This window comes from Orbicella faveolata, unplaced genomic scaffold (assembly GCF_042242905.1).
Source record: "Orbicella faveolata isolate gen_17 unplaced genomic scaffold, um_ofav_v1 contig_46, whole genome shotgun sequence".
NCBI lineage: Eukaryota > Metazoa > Cnidaria > Anthozoa > Scleractinia > Merulinidae > Orbicella > Orbicella faveolata.
The window spans coordinates 27,570,001-27,596,468 of record NW_028301576.1 but is presented as its reverse complement, the minus strand read 5'-3'; the positions used below and the strand labels follow the sequence as shown (position 1 = coordinate 27,596,468).

The following is a 26,468-nucleotide window of genomic DNA, read 5'->3' as shown; positions in this document are numbered from 1 at the left end:
ATTTATATCAAAAGAGAACAGCAAAACAATTTTGGACAGCTCTGTCATTTGAAAGCAGAAAATCATACACCCATCTTATACGAGACTTTAACCTCCCTTACCATTTACATTAACAACTTTTCCCTCTTACACACTTGAGGACAAGTTAATATCTGGCATTATAATCCATCAGATATTTTAGCTAGCACACAGTTGGTGTAAATGTGTCACATGACTGATTATACACCAGATAGAACTGAGGTGATGTTCCCCAATTTTCAAAACTTAGCGTGTTGCGAAAAATATTCAATAGACAATAAACAACAGCCTTCATTTGGCAGGAAAATATTCGCATCTATTTGTCCATGGACATCATCTGTTCCTCAAAGAGCACATTGGTCCTCTCAAAACGCTGTGTGCGCTCCTCAGAACAGATAATTTTCACAGAAAAATATCCTGGCAAGTTTTCATATGTAGTCTATATAAGCCACACATCAAAAGCTAGCTGCAAATTAAGCTGTAGTTTGGGCTACACCCTAACTATAGGAAGAGTATGATATTTTTCAATGTTTTTCCGTTTTTAATTTTGAATACTTTTCAATACAAACTGTGACCTTCACACTACACCAGAGAAATTTGACGTTGCTTGTGTTTCAGGTAAACTTGTGCAGAGAAATCACACGGTTTTTGTGATGTCATCATCTTCGAAAAGCTTCATTTTCAAACTTTTTCATCCATACTGGCATTTTCAAATTCCTCCAGTTTGTAGAGCAGAGCATTTTAGAAAAGTTCCATTTTCCTGACAGATTATATTTTGGACAGTAGGCCTAACTTAAAAATAAAGTTGCATGTGTTTTCAAATTTCTCTTGTGTAGTGTGGAAGGGACCATAAGGCTGCTAATCATACCTAAGGCTAAGGCAGTTAGTATATTTTGTGGAGTTAGACAAACAATACCAATTATATACTTATACTCAACAAATACAGACCCATTGTTATGGCAATGGTTTCCTGGTCCCCCCCCCCCCTCATTTCTAAGAGGGTATTATCCTGCTTTCTTTGGTCAGATGTACATTGGAATTCTCTTACTCTACTCAACTGTGTGTAGTGTGACCAAATGTTTCACAATAGATACGGAGTAGCACTCCAAGTCTCAGGGGGTATCATCAAGTAACCAACTTGACTCATTGTTGCCAGGCATAAAAAGATTGTAAAAAGGTCAATAATGGGACATTTGTGTTCTGGCATGATTTACAGGTGTAAAATATGAGTAGATAGGTTAGTTTGTATAAAACAGAAATATGCTTCAAATCGTTGCTCATTGAAAGAATGCTGATCTTGACTTTGATTTAAGTAGAAATATAAATGCATGAAATCAAAAACTCAGTGGTACCAATCTCTTAAAACGTAAGTGAATAAATTTTCCATTTGCTTGGTGCAGAAAAGTTTAAAAAGTCTGTTGAGTTCCCCTGGTTGATCTGATCAATCACGCCAAAGCATGTTTTAAATATGCTAAAATCAATGAAAAACCTTTTAATTTCAATGAATGCTGCAGTTCTCAACTGATTCAGAAGTCAGCATTTTAAATTGGCTAAAGATAGTGTGTGCTGCAAGTCTCAACTGGAAACACTCACAAGTGAATTTCGGGAGTCAGCATTTCCCACATAGCCATTCTCTGAAGAAACAAGTCAGGTATTTCCTTCATTGAGCTAGGTTCTTGACTCAAATGAAAATGGTCATTTCAGGGATCAGTTTCACTCAAGTCTTCCCCATAACTGGACCTCAGGACACAATTTGGCTCGATTCGAAACTGTGCCACAGACGTGGTTTCGTGGTCAGGAACTAGTCTCCAGATGTTTCCGTCAACTTGATAGGTTAGCTCATTTTCGTCTAGTTAAGAAAATGGGCGTGGAAAAGGTCATAAGGTTATTCATTAATATCTCAGCAAATATTTACAGGATAATAATCTACTATATCTCATTTAAAAGAGCATAAAAAATACTCTCTAGAAAAAAAAAGTTTTCCTTCATGGAAGCTAGTAGTAATTTTTAAACAATTTAAATAAATTAAACTTCACAAAAAAAAAAGGAAAAATGTAAAAAAATATTCAAAAAATGTATTTCCACTCCACTGGTCAAATTTGATGTAGAAATAACTAATTTCCTTAATTTATCAGCAAACATATCCCGAAAACAGAGCAAAAAACCATCGAAACCGAAATTTTTTAGAATATTTTTTTTATCTAATTAAAAATCTTGCATTTCCGTCACCATGGCAACAGCCAGTTGAATATTAACTCGAATCGAGTTACGCGTCTTTTCGAAAAGTGTGTTTACTCAACAAAACGAAGCTTTTTTCCAAAGTTCCTGAGCTCTACGATCCCAAAAACGATTCAAGACACATAATTCAAGAATTATTTGAGATTGCAAACGGAAAAACGGCGGTCCGAAGGGAATTTAGTCGCATTTGAACAACATGCGTGGATTTGAGTAGCACATGGCGAAGGTCATGCAAGCTCACTTACCTAAAATTTTCGCTTCTAATTTCTTGCTAACCGTAAAATTACATTCGTATTTACTTCAAATACCTTTAGGAATGTTGTCCGCTTCCGAAAACATCTTCAGGACGTTGAAATCATGGACATCGCTCGCTCAACAAAACGCCGCCATTTTGACTTAAAATTGGGTGATTTCGCAATGTCGTCATGTAAGCCACATTGAAGCATTCCACGTGAAACTAGCCATGTGCTTAGGTAATTATCTCTAGTTTTATGTCTCCAAATTTCAGGGGAAACGATAATAATCCGATTTTTTTTAGAATTTTTTTAGTCATCAATCCTGAAGTATTGAAATTTATAGAGCCGGACGGGGATGAGCTAATTAGGGAGATGGTTGTTGAGCCTTCAGGTAGCAAATTTCTGACTGGTTGGTACAACTCCTGTGTTTAATTTAAAATGCAAGCAGATGAGATAAGAGGCCTTTAGATGTAGTATTTCACCAAATTGCTTTACATAACAACAAATATATTATTTTAGTAGACAATGGATTGTGCCCACCCAATCACACCGATAATATTCTTTGATTTCCCAGAAGAGGTTATACACAGCTTAAATTTCAGCCATCTCCTGGAGTTGCAAACACCTGAGAGAGACATCTGCTGTACATTGATGTCAAGTTGATATTTCCTGATTACTTCTTTTATAATGGAAATTTTAAAAAGTTCAGTTGCGGTCATTAATTTTATGATGGGAATAATCATGGCATCTGACAGGCGAGAATTGTGAAAAAAAAAGTTCTCCAATCAGCCAAGGTCTGGGATTTTAAATGAGGATATGGGCAAGTCTCTGATTTTACCACTGTATATCCTTAACTTTGTAGTTACTCCCTAATTACTGCTTAGTTTTTCCAATAGTGACTTCAGTATATTGCATTATAGTGGTTCATTGTTTCAGTTGTCTCTCTTGGAAGTGTGTGATTCAAGATTAGGCTGCATTGAATAACAAGAAACATGGGCCTGAGACTTAAAAACTCATGGCCGTTTACATTTCGATGGCTCATGACACAGTTTTGTTCAATACAAAAGCCTATTTTTGGGGAAACATTGTTCACATGCACCTTAACTGCCCATAGCATCATAAATTGAGCCCCTTAGGATGATATTTTTGAATAGCATATCCATGACTCCATGGTGTCATATAATAAAAAGGGGAGCCTTGAGACAAGGGCAAATTGAATTTCACCATCAAAACTTTCCAATATTGAAGGGGCAACAACAAACTGAGTGATGCAGGCTACATTAGAAACAACAAATTATGTGGTCTTGTGCATACATCTGGGTTATAATATTATTAGATGGTCTTGTGCATACATCTGGGTTATAATATTATTAGATGGTCTTGTGCATACATCTGGGTTATAATATTAATGGTAAATGAAAGGCATCGAAATCTGCATTTCTTCAGAGTATTCACATTACCCACCTTCAATGGACTTTCCTGTGAAATATCCAACTGGTGCCTTTCTCCATCTGGCAAAATAACGATGACACAAGTCAATTCATCCGTCTCAGCCTCTTTGTTGGTGGTGGATTTGTGGCCTCATCTGGTTCTGGTTGTGGCTGGAATACAAATTCACAGATTATAAATGTATTACCCATTATTCATTATTGGATTTAAATTTGTCTTGTATGATTTGTTAATTAATAACTTATTTAGGCTGGAGAAACACCTTGAAAGATGGTGTATATATATGCTGGACATCTATGCTTTCAAAATAATGCCTTCGAAATATTTTTCATGGTACAGAAAAAGCCAACAAGCCTGTTTTCTACAGTGGTAAGGTCATGATAGGGGTACATGCATTACAGCCATTAACCATGGCAATGGCTTGAATTAGCAAGAAGCAACAAGAGAATAGTTTATCTGTTGCATTACTAATATCAAATGTGATACCTCAGGGGCTGGTTCATCGTCTGTTTGACAGGCTTTTGTATTCCTCTGCCTTTTTGCCTGAAGCAAATAAGGAACTAATCAGATGTGCTAGAACATCACTTGATATAATTAGCCAGTATTTAAAAATTATTATACAGTTCTTTTCATATCATGGAGTGCCAAAGTGCTGCTAGTTTTTCACACCTTCTCTCTGTCATTCTGGAGTGACTCTTCATAGTCCAGATCCTGCTGCCTCTTCAGTTCCCTTTCCTCTTGTAGTCTGAGCCTATGAATTAATATTGCACAATAAAAAGGTGATGGATTGATAGATTGATTGATTGATCGATTGAGGGATTCATTGATTGATTGATTGATTGATTTGATTGAATGTAATCGAATAGCTTGACAAAGTAGCTGGTAACATGCACTTATATTTAAAACATGAATTATTTCATGAGCAGAGTAAAATATAAAATCAATCGTGTTCAATATTTCACATTCTAATTTAAGATATAATTTTAATTTTGAAGTCACACACTTCCAGCACATCTCATTATCATAGTGTGACAATAACATGATAAAAGTTGAATAAAGTTGTATACCAGTTTCTCTTGTGATCTTGAAATGTTGTAAGTTTCTCCTCCAGAGCTCTCTTCAGTTCAGCTACAGTGGGTGGGCCTATGAGTGAAACATCATGCGCTGATGAGGCATACATGAGTGACTGAGTAACAAAGGCAAAACAGTTTCAATAATTATTACAAACTGAAAGTAATGTTTGATTTGAGACTGAGTAATCTAGAACATAATCCAACTGCGATGGTGTGGAATAATTAATTACCTGACATCTTGAGCAAAACTTTCTCTTTGCCACCAACGCTGCAAACTATAGCCATCGTACCTGTATTACTTTCATCTTTTAAAGTGGCCAAGGCTGAAACCAACCAACCATGATGAATTCAAATTGATTTTTTATTTCCCATTTTTTGATACAGCAAAAGAAGTACTTAATTATAGCTAATTATAGTCCAAAACAGACAATATTAAATATTAATATAATGTTGTCCAACAAGTTGCAAGTTAGGGTGAGTGTTCTTCATGACAAAAAAATTAAACATAGTATATACTGATGTGGTGTTAGAGTAAATGTCCTGCCGTGGCCCAATCTAGTCTTCTTTAACAGTCAGGACTTTCCAGTTTGGGAAAGAACCTCACAAACATGCTATGACTTTGCAGGACCTGTATTTATGCTAATGTTAATTGTAACATATACTACCTTGCTTCCCAGCGGTTCCACCAGATGATTGCACCCAAAACAGAAAATGCTCATTCACCAAGTCAATAATTTCTCTGTTTTCAAAAATCATCCTGAAAAAAAAAATATCATTAATATTAGATTACTTAACATTTAACAAATGTCATTTGGCACCAGGTTAAGATAACCCATTCCTGTCACACATGTTATTTGCAACCATTTAGTAACAAGCAAGCTTATAATGGGCGTATATAATATTGCATGTCAAATCAGATTTTGTTACCTCCACAGTAGCCACTGCCTCTTGCTACAGACACACATTAGTGCAGGTCGACAGGGTTCTCTCCACTCTAGCCATTTGCATGAGCTAAAATAGTAAGTCGATAAGAATTTTTTATGACAGTTATTAATTTATTAATAATGTTAAAGAAGGATGATATACCAGTTGCTAATGCAAATGATTTGTCAGATATGTAATACCGGTTAATATCCACTTTAAAAAGCCTGTCAGCTTGCATTGTTTCACTCACCACATGGAAGTTGCATGGATGACTAAATGGCAGGCTTGCAGATTGTGCCATTGCAATGGATGTCTGCATTGCACTTGCTGGCTGGCCTGCAAAACAAGAAACACCCTTTTTTGTACTACATGGTATTGAATATTAATATTAATTAATACAAACCGTACTGGGCTAATTGCACTTGTATCCTTCAATGGGATAACTGATAAGATTATTTTTGTTGTGCAGTTTGTATTTGATACAATATGTTAACTCTTACCAGGAGTTTGAGGTAATAAATCAAGCAGCACACTTGCATCTGGTAATTCAACGGTTCCTGAAAAGAATTTTGGAACACAAGACATGTCAAGTAAAAATGCTGCATAAAAGACATCATGTTCATTTCTAAAATGCAATCATTGAAACTTCAACAATTCTTATGTTAAGTTTTATGTACTTTGAGAAAAAAACCCTCTCAAGGTTACCAGTCTGCCAGTGCTTCAGGTGATAACTGATAAAGCAATATGTTAACCTCATGGGTCCTGAATCTGTGACTTAGTCAAGGAAAAAGCAATATTAAAAAAAGAGCACTCACCTGTAACTGTTGTATTTGGATTCTCAGCAGATGGCCTGGCAACTCCGGCTGTGATTACAGAGGCAGTTAAACCTGAAACACATAACAGTAAATAAATGTACTTGTATTAGTTTTCAGTTCCCTTTCAGTGCCACATACGTTATTAATAAAAAAAAATACTTAGCAAACCATGTAGTGAAGCAGTATCACGGTGCAAAGTGCAAGCACAGCTCTGACACATGCATAGTAGTCACAGGAATGTAGCTCTCCACTGCTGTACACTCCCTGTCTGTTTGTGCTATTAATTCAAATGGAATTTATTTTCCCATAAACTGATCAAATCATATCATATGTCCAGCCTGTCCTGCAAAAGCGTAGCGTAATGATAACATTAACTCCAAATCAAACATGATTAAATCAACAAATAAAGAAGCCTTGACTGTGCTCTGTTCTGTTGTAAAGCACACAGGAAGCAGTAGAGCACGAAAGAAGTGTAGGGGAAAACACGAGACGAAGTCAAGTGTTTTTCCCCACTTCTTGTAAACAGAGACAGTTCAATTGTTGTTTTTTATCATTGTTTTACTTCTTAAGTATAATTTCTGCCTTTGTAACAAATATGTCTTTTATTGAAGCACTGTTTAGGTTGGGAATTTGTTTATTTCGTTAGGTGTTTTGTCAACGGGAATCTAGCAAAACTTGTTATTTTAGTACAGTTTTAACACTACTGTTGCTAACAATGGTCTCTGTGAGCCATATTTACTACAGACAAATAGCTCGTTTCCATTGCGTTTGTCTGAATCACAGGGGATGTTTAATTTGGCGCAAATTTGTCAAAATTCCGACAAACATTTGAAAGCCAACTTACCATCATCAACCTGTGCTCTGTTCTCTGATAAAGCATGCACCTTCAGCCAATCAGAGCGCACGTTATATGGAAACTTTATTGTAATATACATTATACAAATGCTCCTTCAAGAATTGATATGTACAGATACGTACACAGAAAGAGAAGGCTACTAATTGAAACTTTGATCTTCTACTGCAACCTTTGGTAAACTAAAATTATGGATGCTTAATTGTTGGGTTGTTAAGATAAGTGCAGCTTTTACTCTATAAATCTTTAAAATGACTTAAACCAATGCATTTTGACATAAAACACGCCATACAGTACCTGGTGGCCTTGGGATGGTGTGGTTTGAGGTCACGGGATTTGGTGTAGCAGTTCTGCTGATAGGTACCTGGTCCACATTACTGGTATCTGTTTCTCTTGGTAATGTTGCACGCCATCTACGACCCCGTTCTTCCATTTCAACATCATCTAATCTAAAGATACTCAGAGGATCATCGTCACTGTCTTGCATAGCCTCATCAGTACCACTTGTGGTGTTTGGCAGTCCCAAGACAGTGGTAGTGGTTGTTGTTATTGTTGTCACTGTAGTAGTGGTGGGGACAGTGTTGTTACCAGTTGTGACAGTACTTCCTGGTTGATGACTTAGCCCAAGAGATTCTTCAGATTGCCTACCAGAACCTATGCCATCACTGACACTAAGTGGTAGAAGCCCTCCTCCAACAGATGCTTCAGCACTTCTCTCAGCTTCAGCACCAGTCGCAATGTCAATTGTTGAGGGACGTGTAAAAGTTGTCGTGGTTGGAATGGTCCCTACACCGATATGCCTATCCAGCCCGCTCCCTGACCCCGTTGTAACAGTAACAATGTTAGTTGCTACTGTGTATGTTGAAGGGGTAGTACTGAGTGGATTTCCCAAGCTGGCATTTCCAGTCAACCCATTCCCTGACCCCGTGGTAACAGTGTCAGCATTGGTTGTAGCAGTATGTGTCGATGTAGTATGGGATGGAGTTTGTACTCTATTACGCCTACCCAACACAGTCCCTACCCCCGAGGTAACAGTACCAGCATTGGTTGTAGCAACATCAGCTGATGTACATGTAGGAATACCGCGAGGATCTCCTCCTCCTACATGTGCTCTGTTATGCCCACCTGACACTGCCTGCGTGGTAACAGTACCACCATTGGTTGTGACAGTGCGTGTCGATGTAGTACGGGGTGGAGATCCTAATCTGTTATGCCTACCTGACACAATCCCTGCCCCCGACTGAACAGTATCACCATTGGTTGTCACAGTGTGTGTCGATGTAGTACGGGGTGGAGATCCTAATCTGTTATGCCTACCTGACACAATCCCTGCCCCCGACTGAACAGTATCACTATTGGTTGTCAGTGTGTGTCGATGTAGTACGGGGTGGAGATCCTAATCTGTTACGCCTACCTGACACAATCCCTGCCCCCGATTGAACAGTATCACCATTGGTTGTCACAGTGTGTGTCGATGTAGTACGGGGTGGAGATCCTACTCTGTTACGCCTACCTGACACAATCCCTGCCCCCGACTGAGCAGTATCAGCATTGGTTGTCACAGTGTGTGTCGATGTGGTACGGGGTAGAGATCCTAATCTGTTATGCCTACCTGACATAATCCCTGCCCCTGACTGAGCAGTATCACCACTGGTTGTCACAGTGCGTGTTGATGTAGTATGGGGGGAGAGCCTAATCTGTTATGCCTACCTGACACAATCCCTGCCCCTGACTGAGCAGTATTACCATTGGTTGTCACTGGGAGTGTCGATGTAGTATGGGGTGGAGATCCTGATCTGTCACGCCTACCCAACACAATCCCTGCCCCTGACTGAACAGTATCACCATTGGTTGTCACAGTGTGTGTCGATGTAGTACGGGGTGGAGATCCTAATCTGTTACGCCTACCTGACACAATCCATCCCCCCGACTGAACAGTATCAGCATTGGTTGTCACAGTGCGAGTCAATGTGGTATGGGGTGGAGATCCTACTCTGTTATGCCTACCTGACACATTCCCTGCCCCTGACTGAAAAGTATCAGCATTGACTGTAACAGTACATGTTGATGTAGTAAGGGGTGGAGATCCTAATCTGTTACGCCTACCTGACACAATCCCTGCCCTTGATTGAACAGTGTCCACATTGGATGTTACAATTCGTGTCAATATAGTGTGGGTTGTAGATCCCACTCTGGTATGCCTCCCTGGCACAACCCCTGACCTACCTGTACCTGTGTCATTAGTGTTTGTCAAGGTTGGGCTGGTCGGTGGATGTGCCCTTATGCTGCTAGAGCTGTTGTGATAATTGTTTATTCCATCTACACTACTAGCATGGGTTGTGGCAGTACGAGTGGAGGTGGATCTATTGCTTACACCCCTTACCCTGGAATCTGCCTGCTGTCCTCCCCCAGATCCAGAGGCTGTACCTTGGGCTGTGGCCACTATTTACCAACCAGAAAAGGAAAGAGTATTCACAGTGATATTGAACCTTTCAAAGTGCTGTCGCAATGTGAGAGAAGATTACTAGTCAAGAAGCCATTCATTCAAGGAGAAATTAGTTCACACCATTGATTCTTAACTTAACAAGTTAGAGACTGACTACAAAATCTAGATATCTGGATCCTGTACAATCAATCAACAGCATTAAGTTGGTTAAACTTGCTGGGTTTCCTTCAAGAATCGCCCTCATTGGCATCAGTAAAGTCTCGTGGTAACATGTAATAATTAGGGGCCCCTGTGAGCAAGTACTCTCTTGTACCTAGCTTGGTCATTCTGACCACCAAGATATTGATGATTAGGCCCCTGTAGGTGCTCCCCTAACTTGAGTGCCAAGAGAGAAAATCTCATGGGTCAACCTTCAGGGAAATTTCAAGTAAGCTTCCAGAAAAGTATGGGCATGAGATTTAATATCGCATTGGTTTAAATGTTGGCTTGAATGCAATGGAAAATTCAATTACCTTGAGGAAGATAGCCTTGCCTAAATGATAAGCCTCGGCTTGATTTCTGTCCTTTAAAAAAGATGTCATAAATTTAATACGAAACATTTTATGAAGTAAGTGCAATTGAACCATTTAAACCCTGGCATCTGAGTAGCCATAGTTATTTTACTTGACATTGCAGCATCAGAATTTTAATACTGATTTACATACATTATTCAATTGATATAACAAATTCACACCCACCTCCTCGTGATGCTGATGGTCTAGGTGGCTGATCCTGTAGAGAAAAAACAAAATTTTGTTATCTAAAAAAATTATTGTATATAAAAAAAGAAATCAGAGGAATAAGAGAAGTAAGGGATTTAGTTTATTTGTTCAAGTTTACTGTCTACAGTTAGCTTAATTCTACACAAAGGTGTCATGATTACTTGTGCCTATAATTCTTTTTTAGAAACATCTCTTCATTTGCACTTATTTGTTTCTTAAACATTAAAGCATTCAGGCAAAATGTACTAGGTTTGTGTTAAACACTATGCATGGACATTTTTCAGCAGGACACCTGTGAGCTTATTTTGTAAACTTATAAAAAAAATATATTTAAATGTAAATATGAATGAGTACCTCATGATCACTAGGGCTGCTCTCTATTAAGCGCAGGTACAGTGCACCCTGGCCACACATTTTCTTCAATTCCCTGGCAGAAAACCCTGAAGATGGCCGGACAGCAGGGATCAACACGTTTCTCGAGCTTTTATCAGTCGCGAGAATTTCAAAGCAGTACTCTCCATCACTAAAAGGCAGAGTAATATTACCCATGAATAAAGCGTTTCAATTTATTTCATACTGTAGACCAATACTACAGAGCTGAAAAAAAAATTGCTGAAAACAGGGTGATTGTTTTAATTAGAGTTTCCAAAGATTTTGTCCATCAGAGTCTGTCTTTAATTGGGTGCTGATCTTCTTGTCTTGGCTGGACTAATCTCATTATTAAAAGCAATGTACATACTGCCAGGTTACTACAGTTATCATCAAATGTTATCAATGTGGCCAATGCATTTTTCTGCTATATGAAACTGTTGTTGTATCTTGTTAGAGAATTTGATGTCAATTTGAATTAAGTTTGAGCAAAATAAAATGGTGAAATGAAGACACCTTGCTGGTAATGATTAAAATTTAAGAAACTGCTTTAGATTTTAGACTTGCTTTGTGGTTGCTCCTCTGAGGAAAGGGAAGGCACCATTCAGGGCTCTCAGTGCTCCTGCTTCTTGTGTTCCCCTACCCAAAGATATCTGGACAATCCTGCCAGTGTTAAGAAGATCTTGCCTGACAGTACCCCTGGGAATTGAATCATCACTGGGATCCAATAACACCACATTGAAATTGTAAACCTGCCCCTTTGGGTTGTTCCCAGTGCTTAAAGCTGGGACAGCTGATTCATTTGATTGTCCCTGAGCTGAAATTGGAATACCCTGAAAATTTTGCCTTACCAAACCAGCCAAGTTTCTGGTAAAGGAAAGAACCTGTCCAAAACAAAATCAACTCATGACAAGAGATCTCTATAAAACCACATTAAGTATTAACTTTGTTCTTAAAATGAATGAAATTAACAAAGACATGATAATTAATTAAACAATGACTCAATTTAAGAACATTAAAATTGCTAAGTCATACACTCTATTTTATCACCAAGCACATACAATTTTTCTATCAAGTTGTGGAAGCATGAGTGAACTTTTGGGAGAAATTGAAATGCTGCTGGAACAGGAGCCATTAGCCGAGTGTTTCTAACTTTTTTCAAGTTCTTCAAAATTTTCATGAGTGGTTCTGTAAATCAATGGAATCACGGAGAACATGTTGTTTTCTATTTCATTTAGAAAGTACCAAGATTTAAAAAAGAAAACAACTTGCTCAGGGCTGTCATTAAGTTTTCATTCAAGTGTAGCCTTGATCTCCATACCTGTCACAAATTTGTTACTTTATGGATGAATCAAACCTACAACAGCAACGTTCAACCGTAACATCAAGGACCCATCCAACATGTTCAGCCGTAACCGGTGCTAAGGGGTGCAGCCCTTATTGATAGCTCTGTTGCTTACTTTGATGTTCAAAATGAAAATTCTCTTTGCTTGTGCCACCTCATGCTAATATTTATTTCTATTAAACAATTAGATAATGAGCTCAAGATTTCTATCAAGAAAGCGAGCATGAATAATATAATTCTTGGCACTACTAAGGTTGCAAATGATTTTTGTGACAGTGGATGGTATAATTAAGTAAAACACCTGAGTTGCCAAAGCATCCGCTTTGCAAACTGGCACAACAACTTATCATGTGATCAATTTCAAGAGTTAATTGTACATGCAAAAGAGCACTTTGCGGATTGGAGTTAGGGTTAGAATTAGACAACCCAACAGTATGGGTTGGGATGTAAGGATAACTAGAATTCAGGTGTGGACAAGTACAGTTGGAACTTCACTTGTCCAGGAAGCAAAGTTTGAATTTCCAGGAGGGTCTGCAGGGAGCTGGGTGGTTTACACAAACAAAAACAAAACAAATGCAATCAAAACTATGCAAAGGGTTGGGTACTTCCCCCATTAAAGATCTTCAACCAATTCCACAAATCAGCAATAGTATGATTTAACATGTTCAATTATATATCTCACTCAAAATGTTTGTTCAGACATGCCTTTTAAAAAAATTTAATTGATGCATGCTTACTGTGATAAATATTGTTATGAGTGACAAATTTATTGACAATAATTTAATGGTATATATGTGTCTATTTTATGCACTGAAAAATCAGTCATAGACTTGTTTCATTTGACTCTACCAACAAACATTTTAAATACAAAATAGCATCTAAGGGACCCCTACTTTGTCACCCTGATTGTGTTTTAGCCATAAACAAGTGCATTGCAGTTGCAAATTACATTAAGGAAATGGTAATTGACACCACTTCACTTTAAATTAAATGCTTATTGACAATTAATTAAATTACATGTCAACACCTGGTCACTTTCCTCCTCTTCCTGTCTCTCTTCATCATCATCATCAGAATCTTCCTGTGAATCAAACAATAATTGGCTGAACTTCATTTAATGGAACCACTACTAAATGAACTACATTTGACTTCATAACAATTGTCTTATTGTCTTGTGAAGAAGTTCACTGTTTGTTCCCTGGAAACTGACTGCAATTTATTTTGTCAAATCATGCAGTTATCCCTGTGGATGGTTCTTCTAATTAGGCAATCACGGTTGGTAAGACAAACCTTGTTAAATTACTTTGTACATTTTATATACATGCTGATGGAATTCAAGATCTAACTTAATTGAGTCGTGAACCTTTCCAATAAACCTGCACATCCATGACAGTCAATATCTGATTGAACAGAGAGCAATAAAACTTTATATTCCAAATTGTTTGCAACAAGTATATTACACTTTGATTTAACAACAACATAGTTCTGATTGCTGCCACTAAAATAAAAATAGACATTGTTTGACCAAACAAATTCCTTTCCTGTACATATGTAAAATTAGCTGAATGATCAACATATTTTTGTATACTTACGGGGATTCCTGGACTGGGTGTTTCGGTAAGGTAGCCGCGTAGGCTCTCAAAGACTTATTCAAACTCCCCATTGTCGGATCCCTACATGGCAAGAAATTATTTTTCACACAATTTAAGACTAACTGGTATGCATGCAGCACATATATATTGTCAGCTATTAAAAGCAAATATATGCACATTGACTGAGACTATTTCAATTTTATATCAAACCATAAAACATTTTGAAACATGCAAACATGGCTTGACGATATAGTGAACCCTCTCGCAATTAGCCATACGTATTAAATTGGGATTAAATAAGTAAGCTTAAATTTTAAATAAATAACTCAAAATTTAAGGTCACTCGGAACCTTATGTACAAAAAATTTCTTTGAAACTTTGCCAAAAGTTGTGTCATTAAAAATTTAATTTAATTTAATTTAACTTCTTAAAATTTAATAATAGAAAACCATAAATTCACCATGACGTTTTTGAATTATAAGCCCCTAAAGCTGTAGTTAATGGCGTTTTTAGCAGGTCATACTGTTCCTATGGTAACCTCTTGTGTCACGAAAATGATAATGTGTTCACCAATGATCATGCATTTTTTTAATAACATGTGTGTAGCTTCAAGTGATAAAGAGTAGTTGTAAATGACCCAGCGCAATCTAAGTGCTAGAAACTGTTTTGAGCCACCTTAAGCTATGCAAATAAAACTGATTACAATTCTGATCATACGAAATGATATCCAAAATTATGTGCAAGGCAAGGTTAGTTAGGGGAAAAAAAAGTGCTATTATTTTTCCTAATCGGTTAGGCCGAGTTAAGCGTTCTTATCTGACTAGACTATTGCTCAGCTAACAAAATATGGGGCTCAAGATTGGGTAGTAGTTGGACCAGACAACAGCGTCTTTAGTTTGCTGACCGATAGAAGAGAAGTTAATCAATGTATACCAACCTCACTGAGTGATGGGGAAATCAATTCCCCCTGATGGCCATCCTGATCACTGAACTATTCCCAGCTGTGGACAGAGTCCCTGTCATCATGATCTCTCGCCTGCAAAGAGTTTGCTTTAATTAATCACTAGCACTTTGAACTTCCACCGAATTAGAAATAGAAACTCGTGACTCCAGTATGATGGTGCGTTAAACTGTGAAATGAGTTCGTGATTGCTGAATCACATCTTGAAATTATGACTGATATAAAAGGCACACAGACAGCAAAAGAATGCCTTTGTCATCTGCAATTATTTAACGCACGGCTCAGGAAAGGGAAATTTCAGACATACCTCTGCATCGCTGATGCTAAGTTGTGGACTTGCTGGCAAACTCATTTCTAATTAGCTTTCGGGCAAACTAACGAGAAGCGTGAAAAAGCGTTTTCTTTTAGTGGTCCTAAGTGGTCCTTGTGTATCGGCAAAGCGATGCTGAAGTATAAATTGCCTCGTGGCACACGCACACGTTTATAACTGCAATACCTGTCATTCCAAATGAGCTGTCAATATCCAGGGCCTGGGGAATATCAACAAAACAAATAGTTCTCTATTCAAATTGATCTGGCGGAAATAGAAAAGATCTTTTGGACCTCTCCGATTCGTCAATCAATTACGGGTGTCCGCCCACACCAGTTGACAGATTTAACAGAGTGTTGCTTGTTTCATGGCTACAAAGAGCTTTGTAAATTTGTTGGCCTCTTTGTACAGGATCCCCCATCTTGTTGTAGGCTCGATTTCCGCCGCTTGCTCAAGTCTGGTCTACGTGAAGCGCGGGCTCCTTTCCCGAACAGCGGCCGGTAATCGAGCCTAATCTCGTTAATCGTTGCTCATAAATTTGTATTCTCGTTAGCCTGTTAGCTTACAAATGCCTGGTGGCTGTTTAGTTTTGGATTTAAGAATTTGATGACTCCACCTGAAAACGCTCTATAAATAGGCTGACAGATTAACAGATTAACCCTTCTGCGCAACGTACGGGTCTCCATATGGGTCTCTAATGCGGCACATCTCTTTTTTGTTCGATGGCATTTCGTTTGACGCTCGATCGATTCACGTGTTGTGTTCACGTCACAATAACCGGTGTAAACAATCTGTTCCCAGATTTCCGCTATATATGCTGTGAGCTTTGGTTTTGACTTCATACACTATAAACAGTCTGCCTGTTTGCTGTTCAACAAATAAACTCCTAAAGACATGGCTAGGAAAAGCCAAGTTTTTAATACGTTTTAACTCGAAAACAAAGCAAAAAACCAGCGGCAAAAATAGAAATTACAAAAATTCTAATTGAAATTGCATGACATTTCTAAACAAATATCTACAGTTTTAAGAAGGATTGGATGGATTTTTTCCATTGAAATTCTAGAATAATTTCAGACTGCCAGGTATGTAGTATTTTGAAAACACTTGCCGGGTGCCGGGTATCTAGACAACGAAATTTCTATCCATCCTGTGATAAAAATGGATTCTCTGTCTTAATGGTAAGGAATCGTCCAACCAACAGTCATGTTTTGATAGAGGCTACAGTTATTTCATAGCAAACACAAGCAAATATTATGAAAACAATGTCAAACCACCAGGCCGCCTTGTACTTCATTAAAAACTTAAATAAAAATAGTTACAACAAATAAGATGCGTTTACTTACTTTGATCAGCTAAAGAAAGGAGTTCGAAAGAGTCTCCTTTTTGTCATGTTCAATGGGTCCATCGCTACACTGAACTGTACAAATACCCGGGATATTAGCCTACATGTGCTGAAAGAGCACAACAAGAAAGCTGGCGGTCAAGTAGCCGCGAAAATGGGATGAATGGAGCCGAAAGCCGAGAGAGCCTGGGGAAGAGGTCTAACCCCTCCCCTCCCCTCCCACTCTCAACCAATGATCATTGAAGCGTAGACACAAATTCAAAAGTCAAGTTGAAAATTTGCGATGTGGAGTTTGCAATATGATGCGGCGAGTGGCAAAATGCATGAGGCTAGTATTGAATACAAAGTTCGCATATCAGTCAAATGTAGAATACTGGTTCTGGTATCAATACTAATAAAAAGTAGCAGCGTATGATGATTACTTCAGTGTTTAGTATAATTCCTGGCGTCGAGTCAAAAATGAATGGTTCGACTGTAATTTTGACGAAGCGAGTTACAAAAGTACAGCGAGGAATGTCAAATACAAAGGTCGAGTTAAAAAAACGGAAAGATAAGCGAAAAAATGTCTTCCAATGATGTGAAATCTAAAAGAAGAGTGTAAAATTTCAAATGGAGCTGTGAAATTCAATCGTTGAAGTTGAAAATTTAAATGATGAAGTTAAAATTCAAGCAATGAATTTTGGCGGGGATCGTACGCCATATGTTTAGGCACTCGGTCAGTGTGGTCGATTGAAAATTAAAGCGAGCGGGCGACAGGCAGGGACTGGTAGAGTTTACAGCCCACACATTGAATAACTTCAGCCTACATGCCGTTAAGATGCAGAGTTGCTCAGAGACCCTCCATTTTAAGTTTTCCCCTTCACCCTAGAGGTCTTTAGAGGATACGGGTAGTCGGTTGTACCTCATTTAATGTTATGTAAATTAGAGAAAGAAGCGAACAGAAAATCACGAAAAGTTGATATCGTCTCTTTTTTAGGGACACTTGTTTGGTGTTTCTCATAGCTCATTCCATCATTCCAAGGGTTTACAGTTAAAACGTCCACTGAAAACGAAGAACAAACTCAACTAAACTCAGTGTTCACTATTACGCGATAGATTGCACAACAATAACTGCCGCGAAATGGTATCAGTTTGCAAACTTGGGCGGAACCGGCAATCAAACAGGTTTCAAAGGTGGCAAATCGGAGAAAAAAATCTCTTTTCTCCGCGCTCGCAACCTCGCGTAGACGTTCCAATCGCATGCACTTGAAACTTAAACGTCTGGCAGGCAGTCTACCTTCTCACCGGGGTAGTTCCACTATTTTTCGTGCATTCTTCGTTTTTTTAGGGATTTAGCTGTCAAGAGAAACGGGGAGTCTTACTTTTATTTGACCGCATTAAAAAAAATAATAACAAAATAGACACAAAAATATCAGACAAACAACCTCGTTCCCAGGGTCTATTTTCTTCCCGCCCCTCTCTCGCTCCAGGGGCTGGGAAGAAGAGAAACCCTGGGAACAAGATTGACCGACAAAAGCTGGCTAGCAAAAGACACGCTATTGAATACAGATTTTGTGTGAACTTTTTAGGCACTATTCATGTACTCAACTGAAAGATATACCAATTTTGAGTAACGATGCAATTTTCCGGTCATATTTATGCTTTCTGGACAAGCAGGAACTAGGCAGAAATCTTAGAAAGGAAAATTTTACTTTGGAGTAGTTTTGAGCAAGAGCGGCCAATGAAGAAGAAATTAACTAATAATAACTTTTACAAGGAAGTAAAAAAATCCGACTCCACAAAATTTGGAAAAAAGATTTTCAAAGTACCGTCACTGACAGTACGGAGAGACAGTTACTATGATCTTTAAATAAAATCATGACAATGTTTTTGGAAAATAAGTTATTATTGGAAATTGGAACTTGAAAAAGAAACTTTTACATCATTAAATAAGAAAAAAGTAAAAATGTAAAATCACTGTATATTGGAAGAAAGATGAAATTTGAAAATATTCTATGGTTCTATTTGTAAAATTATTTTATATTGTGAAATATAACAAATTTCCTGAAAAAAATGAAGAAATATTTATTGGAAAATTGAGAAAATGGAAAATTTATTTTACATTAGATATTACGAGAAACATAAAAAAGCGAAATTATTATACAGTATTGGCAAGAAAATGTTATCATGATCTATTGGCATTGGAAAATCAGAGAAAGTTGAAAAATTAGTTATTATTGCCAAATCAAAATTCTTTTGACGTATTATAAAATAAAAAAAGTTGGAAAACATCATTGTTTATTGTATACGAAAATTATTCTAAATTGCAAAATATGAGAACATTGGGGAACATGTCATTTATAGGAAAAAAGAGAAAAATGAAATCAATTTTAAACCGTGAAAAAAGAAAAACACGAAAAAATTTAAATGTGAAATTAAAAAAATAATAATAATTAAAAAAAGGGGATCTTTGAAGATTATTTTATATCAAAAAGTACGAAAAAACGAGAAACAATTATACCGGTAGTGAAAAAAAGCATAAAATTATTTTAGTTAAATAATAAAACAAAATTGGAGTTATTTCTATTGGCAAAACGAGATGAAAGAATTGCAGAAAAATTATTACTCATGGGAAGATAACATGAAATTTAAAAACAAAATAAGAGCCGAAAATCACGGTAAAAGAAAAAATTAAGAGAAATTAACACGTGTGTTATTTTGATAGTGGTGGTGGTGGTGCACAATAGTGCTTGGTGCTGGTGCTGGCTGCTGATGTGTATTGCCTCTCCCTCCTCGTCTTCTAATCCTGGCCAAGGGACAGGCCCTTGCCTTGTGGCCCATTCCTCGGCAGTTAAAACAGTGCACTATGGGAGATAAGATAATTGATAAATATGAATGTAAAATTTACAAATTTCGAATGTTACATAGGAAATAATACACAGGGTCGTGTAGAAGAGGACTGTTTATGCGATTGTTCCGATCTTACTAGTTATGCAACGCTTTCGAGTAGTATACCATGGAATATCCCACGAGTCACTTGTATTTTCTCGGTATACACGCCCAACCTTTAGGTGAGTTTGTATACCAAGAAAATGCAACTGACGAGTGGTATATTCCATGTTATATAATAATTAAATGAATGTGCACGCTCAGATTGGACAATCAGTTATGGTTTATTGAGCCAGTCAACTCATAGAAATGTCGTGTGTTTTCTAACCCTAAGCAATAGACCACAAGTTTCTATGGTTTAGAGGCATGATAAACCACTTGAATTCGTAAATCAATCGCCTGCGGCTAGTGATTTACGAAATCTTCTAATGTTCTTCCAACATCCCACATGGTTTATGAGTCTATAAACCATAAAAACTTGTGGTCTATTCCTTAAGTATACCAGGAGAGAGGTTGTGTAAATGATTTACACCAAGCCATAGAGAATTTAATACGAGACTAATGACTAATGGCAAGCACGGGAAAAACGGTACATGCGAGATAGTCACAACTATATTGATCTTGCAGTTTAATTGACTTTTGATAGGTCAAAAATACTGGCGGGAGAATTTTGCGGATACACTGGGCTATAGTGGATCCACACAGTATGCCGAAATTCATGATTATTAACAGGACAAACACGTAAAAAAATAACTTCCAAATTTGTTAAATGAAGACTTTGGCTCTCAAATTGACTTACAAAGAAAAAACAGAACTTCAACCTTTTCATTTGATAATTGGAGAGGATCGTTCACTTCAGGTCAAAACAAAATAGCAAGCGCCTGAGTATTTTTTACAAGGCTTGACAAACTTTATCGAGAAAACTTGCAAATTTACTTGCGGATCCTGTTAGGAAACGATTCAATGTGAGATGTTCCAAATAGTAATAAGCGTGCTATGAACATATTTTTAGCGGAATCTGCCGCAATAACATCTAACATCGACTCATTAACTATTAAACTGTGTTTTTGCAGTTCCATGCATGGTAAAGATACCTATTTGTTTTTTCTTCGCAACAATGCCAGGAAAGACAGTCACCAACAGCTATGAACACTAACCTTTCCTCAACCGCAGGCGGTTTCTTAAGTCGCCTTCAAAAACTCTAAGTCTTCGTAATTCATCTCTTCTTCCCTTCTTCTGCTTCTTCTTCTCTACATTCATCTCTTTCTGCATTGCGTTCTACGAGGAAAAGGACCCACAATCAGTACATATGTTCTTTAATTACACCAACTGTGGACTTTGAAAATCATAAAAAGAAAACAATTTTTCTGCAGTGTAATACCTCTTTGCACTCGTCTTATCCGTCTCCTACGGTTGTCACGCTCGCATCTTCTGCTCGAGCGTTCTCTCTCGTGCATCTATAAACGACCACAGAAGAACCGATTAGTTTAATAAGCAGATAATTATCAATCAAAAGGCATCCTAGTTGGTAAACATGAATTGTGATCCATGCCAAAAAGGAAGCAAACATTATAAAATAAAGACTGGCAGTTACCATCATCGCTAACGCTTGATTTGCGTCTGCTCGACTCTCGTCTGCTTGCCATGTGTTTAAGAAATCTGCAATAGTGAAGAGTAATGACACGCAAACATGAGTTCAAAATAAAAAAATTAAAAGTCTGTAAGTCAGTAGGTTCACAACGCTATTTCCTTTATCTGCATGCTTCAGGCGTTTCTTTGAAATGTGTTGTTGGTACATAAGACCGAGTGCTTTTACAGCGTTGTTGTACTCAACTTTTTAACAGCAGTAGTGTTTTTTTCTGTAGCGTAAACCCAAGTCAAATAAAACCGATGCCACACTTTAAACCATTCTAGAAAATAAACTGCAGTTCTGGGGCCCCTGTTTCTGTGCTTACTCCAAAGGCAAACGCTGTAGATTTTTATGCGTCTCAATCATTTAACTGAGCACAGGGCCACAGCGATTTTGTCATTCCAATATCAACTATAAATGGTCTCTGCGGCATGCCTTTGCAGCAAAAAAGAAAATCGTACAAAAATATAAGAAATTCAGACAAGATTTTCAAGTTGGTGATGTATCCTTAAACATGGGTTTGAAACAATTTGTAATGAAAACTTACCGATTGCAACTGCTGCCTACTCAGCATTACCTGCTCAAAAACCACGTACAAAGAAAGTGTCCGTGATGTCCGCATTTTATTCCACCACCGCATTATTCCCTAGGGTTGGGTCAGCTTTGTCCTCTTTGTCCTCTCTCAAAATAGCGCAAGCCGGTGGACCCCTAAAGAACTGTATGGAGCTGACAACAATTACTTTCAATCTTGGTAAAATGTGTGATAATTGACCAAGTTAAAGCCCATGTGGGTCAAGCGTTGCCGCTCCAAAAATACATTTAAAAAAATATGCGTCTTCTAACTCTGAAACGATAAACTGGGCACAGAATGCTTAATTCGAAATCAAGTCTGACAGTTGCAAATAACTCTCATAGATAGGGATGAATTTTGGGCAGATAATCAATGCATGATCTGAAAGTTCTTGGTTTTTGAGTTGAATAACAGCAGCCTTCACGACAGACGTTTGTATGAATAATGATAGGATATATTTTGCACCTGCGAAAACTGGGCGGCAGCAGGAACTATTCTTGCCGACGGAAACAATACTTGCGAGATCACACTTATCAATTCTTTAATGTTTTAAACAATAGCGCGCAGTTTTTCTTTAATAATACAGATCGATTACACTTGGCTATTTATCCACTGGGAAGTTAAACAAAGGAATATAAAGAGTTTAGGAAAATGACACTATGAGTGTTAGCCTGTCGTCAAGTCAAAGAAGGAAAATACCGCAGCGGCAGTTAAGATATCTTAGTGATGACTAAAAAACAATTTGAAATGCTGCGACGAATTTGCTTTAGAACGCTGCGAAAGCATAGAGGCAAAATAGCTTGGAGCTGAATTAAGAGCAGAATAGCTATCAACTTTAAATTGGTTAAGGTAAATCTGACTGCCTTAATTGATGAGTTCATGGGCCTGATCTTTACACTTATGTTATCTGAGGAAAGTGGAAAACACTGCTACGGCATTTGATTTTCCTTAATTAGTTTCATCCAATTGAAAAATAGCACGTTAATGTAAAAAATTTGAGATTCTTAAGAGTCACTAAATCGCTAAGTCACTAAATTTATGTTAATGTCAAGTCAAGTCATATCACTTGGGCACAAAATTGAAAAAACTATACATGCCAAAATTTCTGAATGGTGCGTTTGCATGGTCCTACTTGTAGCAAGCAATATTAATGAGGGTTACAAGTTTTGCGATTTTGGCAGGAAAATATATGTTAGTGGCCGGCTGGGAGGTCTGTATAGTGAAAAACTGTGACCGAGGGCTTGAAAATGTCGCTGATGATTTTCAAGCCCGAGGTCACTGTTTAAGAAAGCTCAGTAAAGCTTGCTAGATCTCCTGCCATATCTTGTATATCATGTAGAATGTATTGTGATGTAATGAACTATTGAAGGTGAATAAAGGATTGTTCTATTCTATTCTATTCTATTCTAAAGTACTTAACTTTGTTTCCTTGCTTGAACGAGTTCAAGATTTAATGTTACAGACTAAGAGGGCAAGTCACAGCTAGCATCGCTTTTACCCTCTTGTGATCCAGGAAAACAAGGTTATGTACGTTTACTGAATAGGGTGTGACAATTACACAATCCTACTTTCTATTGTAATGAAATTACCTGACTGTCTCGTGATTCTTTCACAACTCCAAGGTAGCAAATGACGGTAATACGAATGCAGTAATCTACCCACCTTTACCCTCTAAAGACTACACATGTCATGTCAATACCTGATACAAACTGAATGTATAAACGAGATGGCATAAAAACTTTTATTTGCATGGAAATAAATTTTGATTGATTTTTAGGTAACAAATTTCAATTGTTATAACTATATAGACAACAACAATAGCTACTCGGAAAACAAAATAAATAAATAAGTAAGTGAATGAATAAATAAATAAATATAAGTGAAAACGAAAGAAAATGCAATGCTACTGAGTAAATTAAAGCTAAAACAATGGCTTTCCTACACAAGGCTATCAAGTTATCTATTATATTAATGTATTAATCAAAACTATAGCAAAATTTTCAAACGTGATTGCCTATCAGCAGCCCGATTTGAGCATTAATTGGACAGTGTACGCATCACGCTTGTAATTGGACAGTACGTGTCATTTTGCATGCGCTGTTGCAGTGCACTTTGTTGAGGAAACTGCTGTGTTTTTCAGCATTCATAAAGACGTAATCGTTCAGCGATCAATGGTCATCAATCGATGGTTTGTTCGTTTCTTGAATTTTGTCATAGTTTTGATTAATTGGTAACAGGATATCGTGTCGTCCAATTCAGTCTGTAATCATACTCGTGATTAACAAATCGGACTCCCGCTTTGTGGTCGTCCGATTTTGTTAATTACCTCTATGATTACAGACTGAATTGGACTCCACCCAGTCCTATTACCATTATTAGTTAACTTTCCAACTTTTGAAAATGCTAAGGAACTTGTTTTTTTCCCTGGCAATATGGAGCTCAATATTGTATACATGCCTTTTTCTTGCTATAAAGCTCCTTAGTGTATTTAAGCTATTCAGGCATCTACAGTAGATATAATATTAACCTAATATTAAAATGTGATTAAGTAAAATAAAGTCATTTGCAATATCAAATTTTCCAAAGATGAAATCCAACTCATTGATTGTCCCAACAAGAAAATCATTATCTCTTAGTGAGGACAAGACACGTTTCCAAAAATCTGAAGATGTCCTACAGGGGAAAAGTAAATGCTCGATGGATTCTGTAACCACACCGTGGAGATGTGGTAAGATTTAGTTTTGAAAAAATATTCCAACTTGCGAGTATTCTTGCAATTATAAGTAAGCTTAAAAGGTTTTCACTGTGTATGTAAGTTATGTTTAATTTTATACATCCAAGATCGACTGTGTTGTTAGTCTGTTGACAACCCTCTGGTCCTCTAAAATGTAGTACTTTCATTTATACAGGCCACGAACTGTCTTGTCCTATAGATAACTTTGTACATATTCCAGTCATGATAAGCCCTATTAAGCTCAGTCACCCCAAAATGCAGACTGAGCAGACAGTGCAGACTGAGTACTTTTTTTTCTTATTCTGGCTTTTGCATTTACTTTTGACTCGCATATTTTTTTGTTCTGTTCAATTATATATCTGAGTGTTTGTTATCCACAGGCCACGCAAACTCGGTGACTGTTGATGTGTTACAGGTTTTGCAAGGGAAACTCCCTTTAGTCCTAAATATACTTAAGTAAAGCTATTTTAAAATGTAGAAATAAACTTCACTTGTATTATAATGTCACATGAAACATGTGCATTTTCTACTCTTGGTGTACAAAATGTAATTCCAAATGGCTGTTGGAGTGGGACTGCCATCTTGCCAAAAAAGCCTAGTGCGTGGAAAGATCACAGAAAACCGAATAGCATTTGAAATTCGCAGCAAAGTACGGTTGCCATGATGAGTTGATGCGATTGTTAATTTATCTGTCATTATGGCATGTTATGAACAGTTCTACTTTCATTGGGTGATCTATGAACATGAACACAAACAGCCTGTGATGTATCAAGAATGCATGACTTTGAACAATGCGTGATTATTTTACTATGTTTCTCTGTAGTCTTAAATAGTTTAGCAATTGTGGTTTCCTGTATATGACAGCTCATGAATAGTTCGTTTTCCTTTATTTGACAGCTCATGAAGACTTCGTTTTAGGACTAGAATTTTCGATTTTGATTTCAGTTGCAATCAGCATTAGTATTGCGAACATTCAATTGTAGTCAAGCTTCAGCGTATCAGTTCTTCCAAGCCACAGAGATCCATTCTTCAGAATCTACTAATCAACTACAATCACTGGACGAAAAAATGTATTTTTACAGTATAGCAAATATACGGCAAACCTAGAGCAAATGGCACATTTAATCCCATTTACTCAAATTTGCTGTCAGGCAAATATCAACTGTGCTCCAATTTTGGCATACATGGCAAAGCTGGTAAATACCACATTTTCTTTAAATTTACTTGCCTTCGTAAAGATATAGTACAGTTTATGTTTTACTTGGTATTTACACATGTAGCAAAGATTATATTAAAACTGACGTTTTGTACATGCTTTGTGCAGAGTGTGAAATGTGATCAAAGTTTCGGTTACAAACAGTTTTACCCCTCTGGTAAATTTGGTCAGACTCCTTTTTACGCACGTTTGGTAAGACTGGCAAATGTCGTCAATCTATTACTTTTGAGCATTTTTGCTCAGTATGGTAATATACGATCAAAGAATTGTTTTTGAAGTAGTTTGCTCATAGTGGTAAATCTAGTCAAACTACCCTTATTTAACATTCTTGCTTAGGATGGTAAATGTGGCCAAAGTATTGTTTTTGACGTACTTTGTCAAGTGATAAATCTGATCAAAGTATCATTTCTGAATATTTTTTGCTAGGATGGCAAATATGATCAAAAATTCATTTCTGCACAAGTTTGTAAAGGATGGTAAATCTAAAATGCAATTTTTTTTCAAAACATCGTTTGCGCAGTTGTTTGCTGGTTGGTAAAAGTAACTGGGACGTATTTGCTCATGATGGCCATAGTTAATTTGATGGCATATCCTACACACTTAAGACAATAATGTCAACAACAATCTCAGTCAAATTCCCGTATCCAACAACTAATCAATTCAAGTTATGTTTCCAGCAATGCTCACATTGTCATATATAAAGCAGACAGTTCTCAA

At 37.2% G+C, this 26,468-nt stretch overlaps 2 protein-coding genes and 1 long non-coding RNA gene across 5 annotated transcripts; 1 reads left to right on the top strand and 2 right to left on the bottom strand.

Moving 5' to 3' along the window:
* Positions 1-2,520: 2,520 nt before the first annotated feature.
* LOC149099359 (uncharacterized) lies at positions 2,521-9,225 on the bottom strand. Its single transcript, XM_089276811.1, has 13 exons — positions 9,106-9,225; positions 7,904-9,002; positions 6,754-6,825; positions 6,439-6,495; positions 6,175-6,274; positions 5,942-6,001; positions 5,680-5,771; positions 5,245-5,337; positions 5,009-5,084; positions 4,611-4,692; positions 4,428-4,484; positions 3,957-4,093; positions 2,521-2,914 (listed from the first exon to the last, which is right to left on the bottom strand). Exons 1-12 carry the CDS (start codon positions 9,223-9,225, stop codon positions 4,028-4,030), a joined length of 1,974 nt encoding a protein of 657 aa, XP_089132937.1. The 3' UTR covers positions 2,521-2,914; positions 3,957-4,027.
* A 38-nt stretch (positions 9,226-9,263) lies between these two features.
* LOC110064449 (uncharacterized) lies at positions 9,264-13,728 on the bottom strand. Of its 3 annotated transcripts, none has more exons than XM_089277843.1 (6): positions 13,555-13,728; positions 11,750-12,066; positions 11,168-11,336; positions 10,790-10,823; positions 10,565-10,615; positions 9,264-10,048 (listed from the first exon to the last, which is right to left on the bottom strand). In XM_089277843.1, exons 1-6 carry the CDS (start codon positions 13,639-13,641, stop codon positions 9,264-9,266), a joined length of 1,443 nt encoding a protein of 480 aa, XP_089133969.1. In that variant the 5' UTR covers positions 13,642-13,728. The 3 variants fall into 3 exon arrangements, with proteins under 3 accessions (XP_089133969.1, XP_089133970.1, XP_089133971.1); XM_089277844.1 differs by having other exon boundaries at positions 9,264-10,039; XM_089277845.1 differs by lacking the exon at positions 9,264-10,048 and adding an exon at positions 10,073-10,106.
* Positions 13,729-17,601: 3,873 nt separating this feature from the next.
* LOC149099358 (uncharacterized) lies at positions 17,602-19,374 on the top strand. Its single transcript, XR_016203740.1, has 2 exons — positions 17,602-18,311; positions 18,389-19,374. It is a non-coding gene; the product is annotated as an uncharacterized LOC149099358 (long non-coding RNA).
* The last annotated feature ends 7,094 nt before the right edge of the window (positions 19,375-26,468 follow it).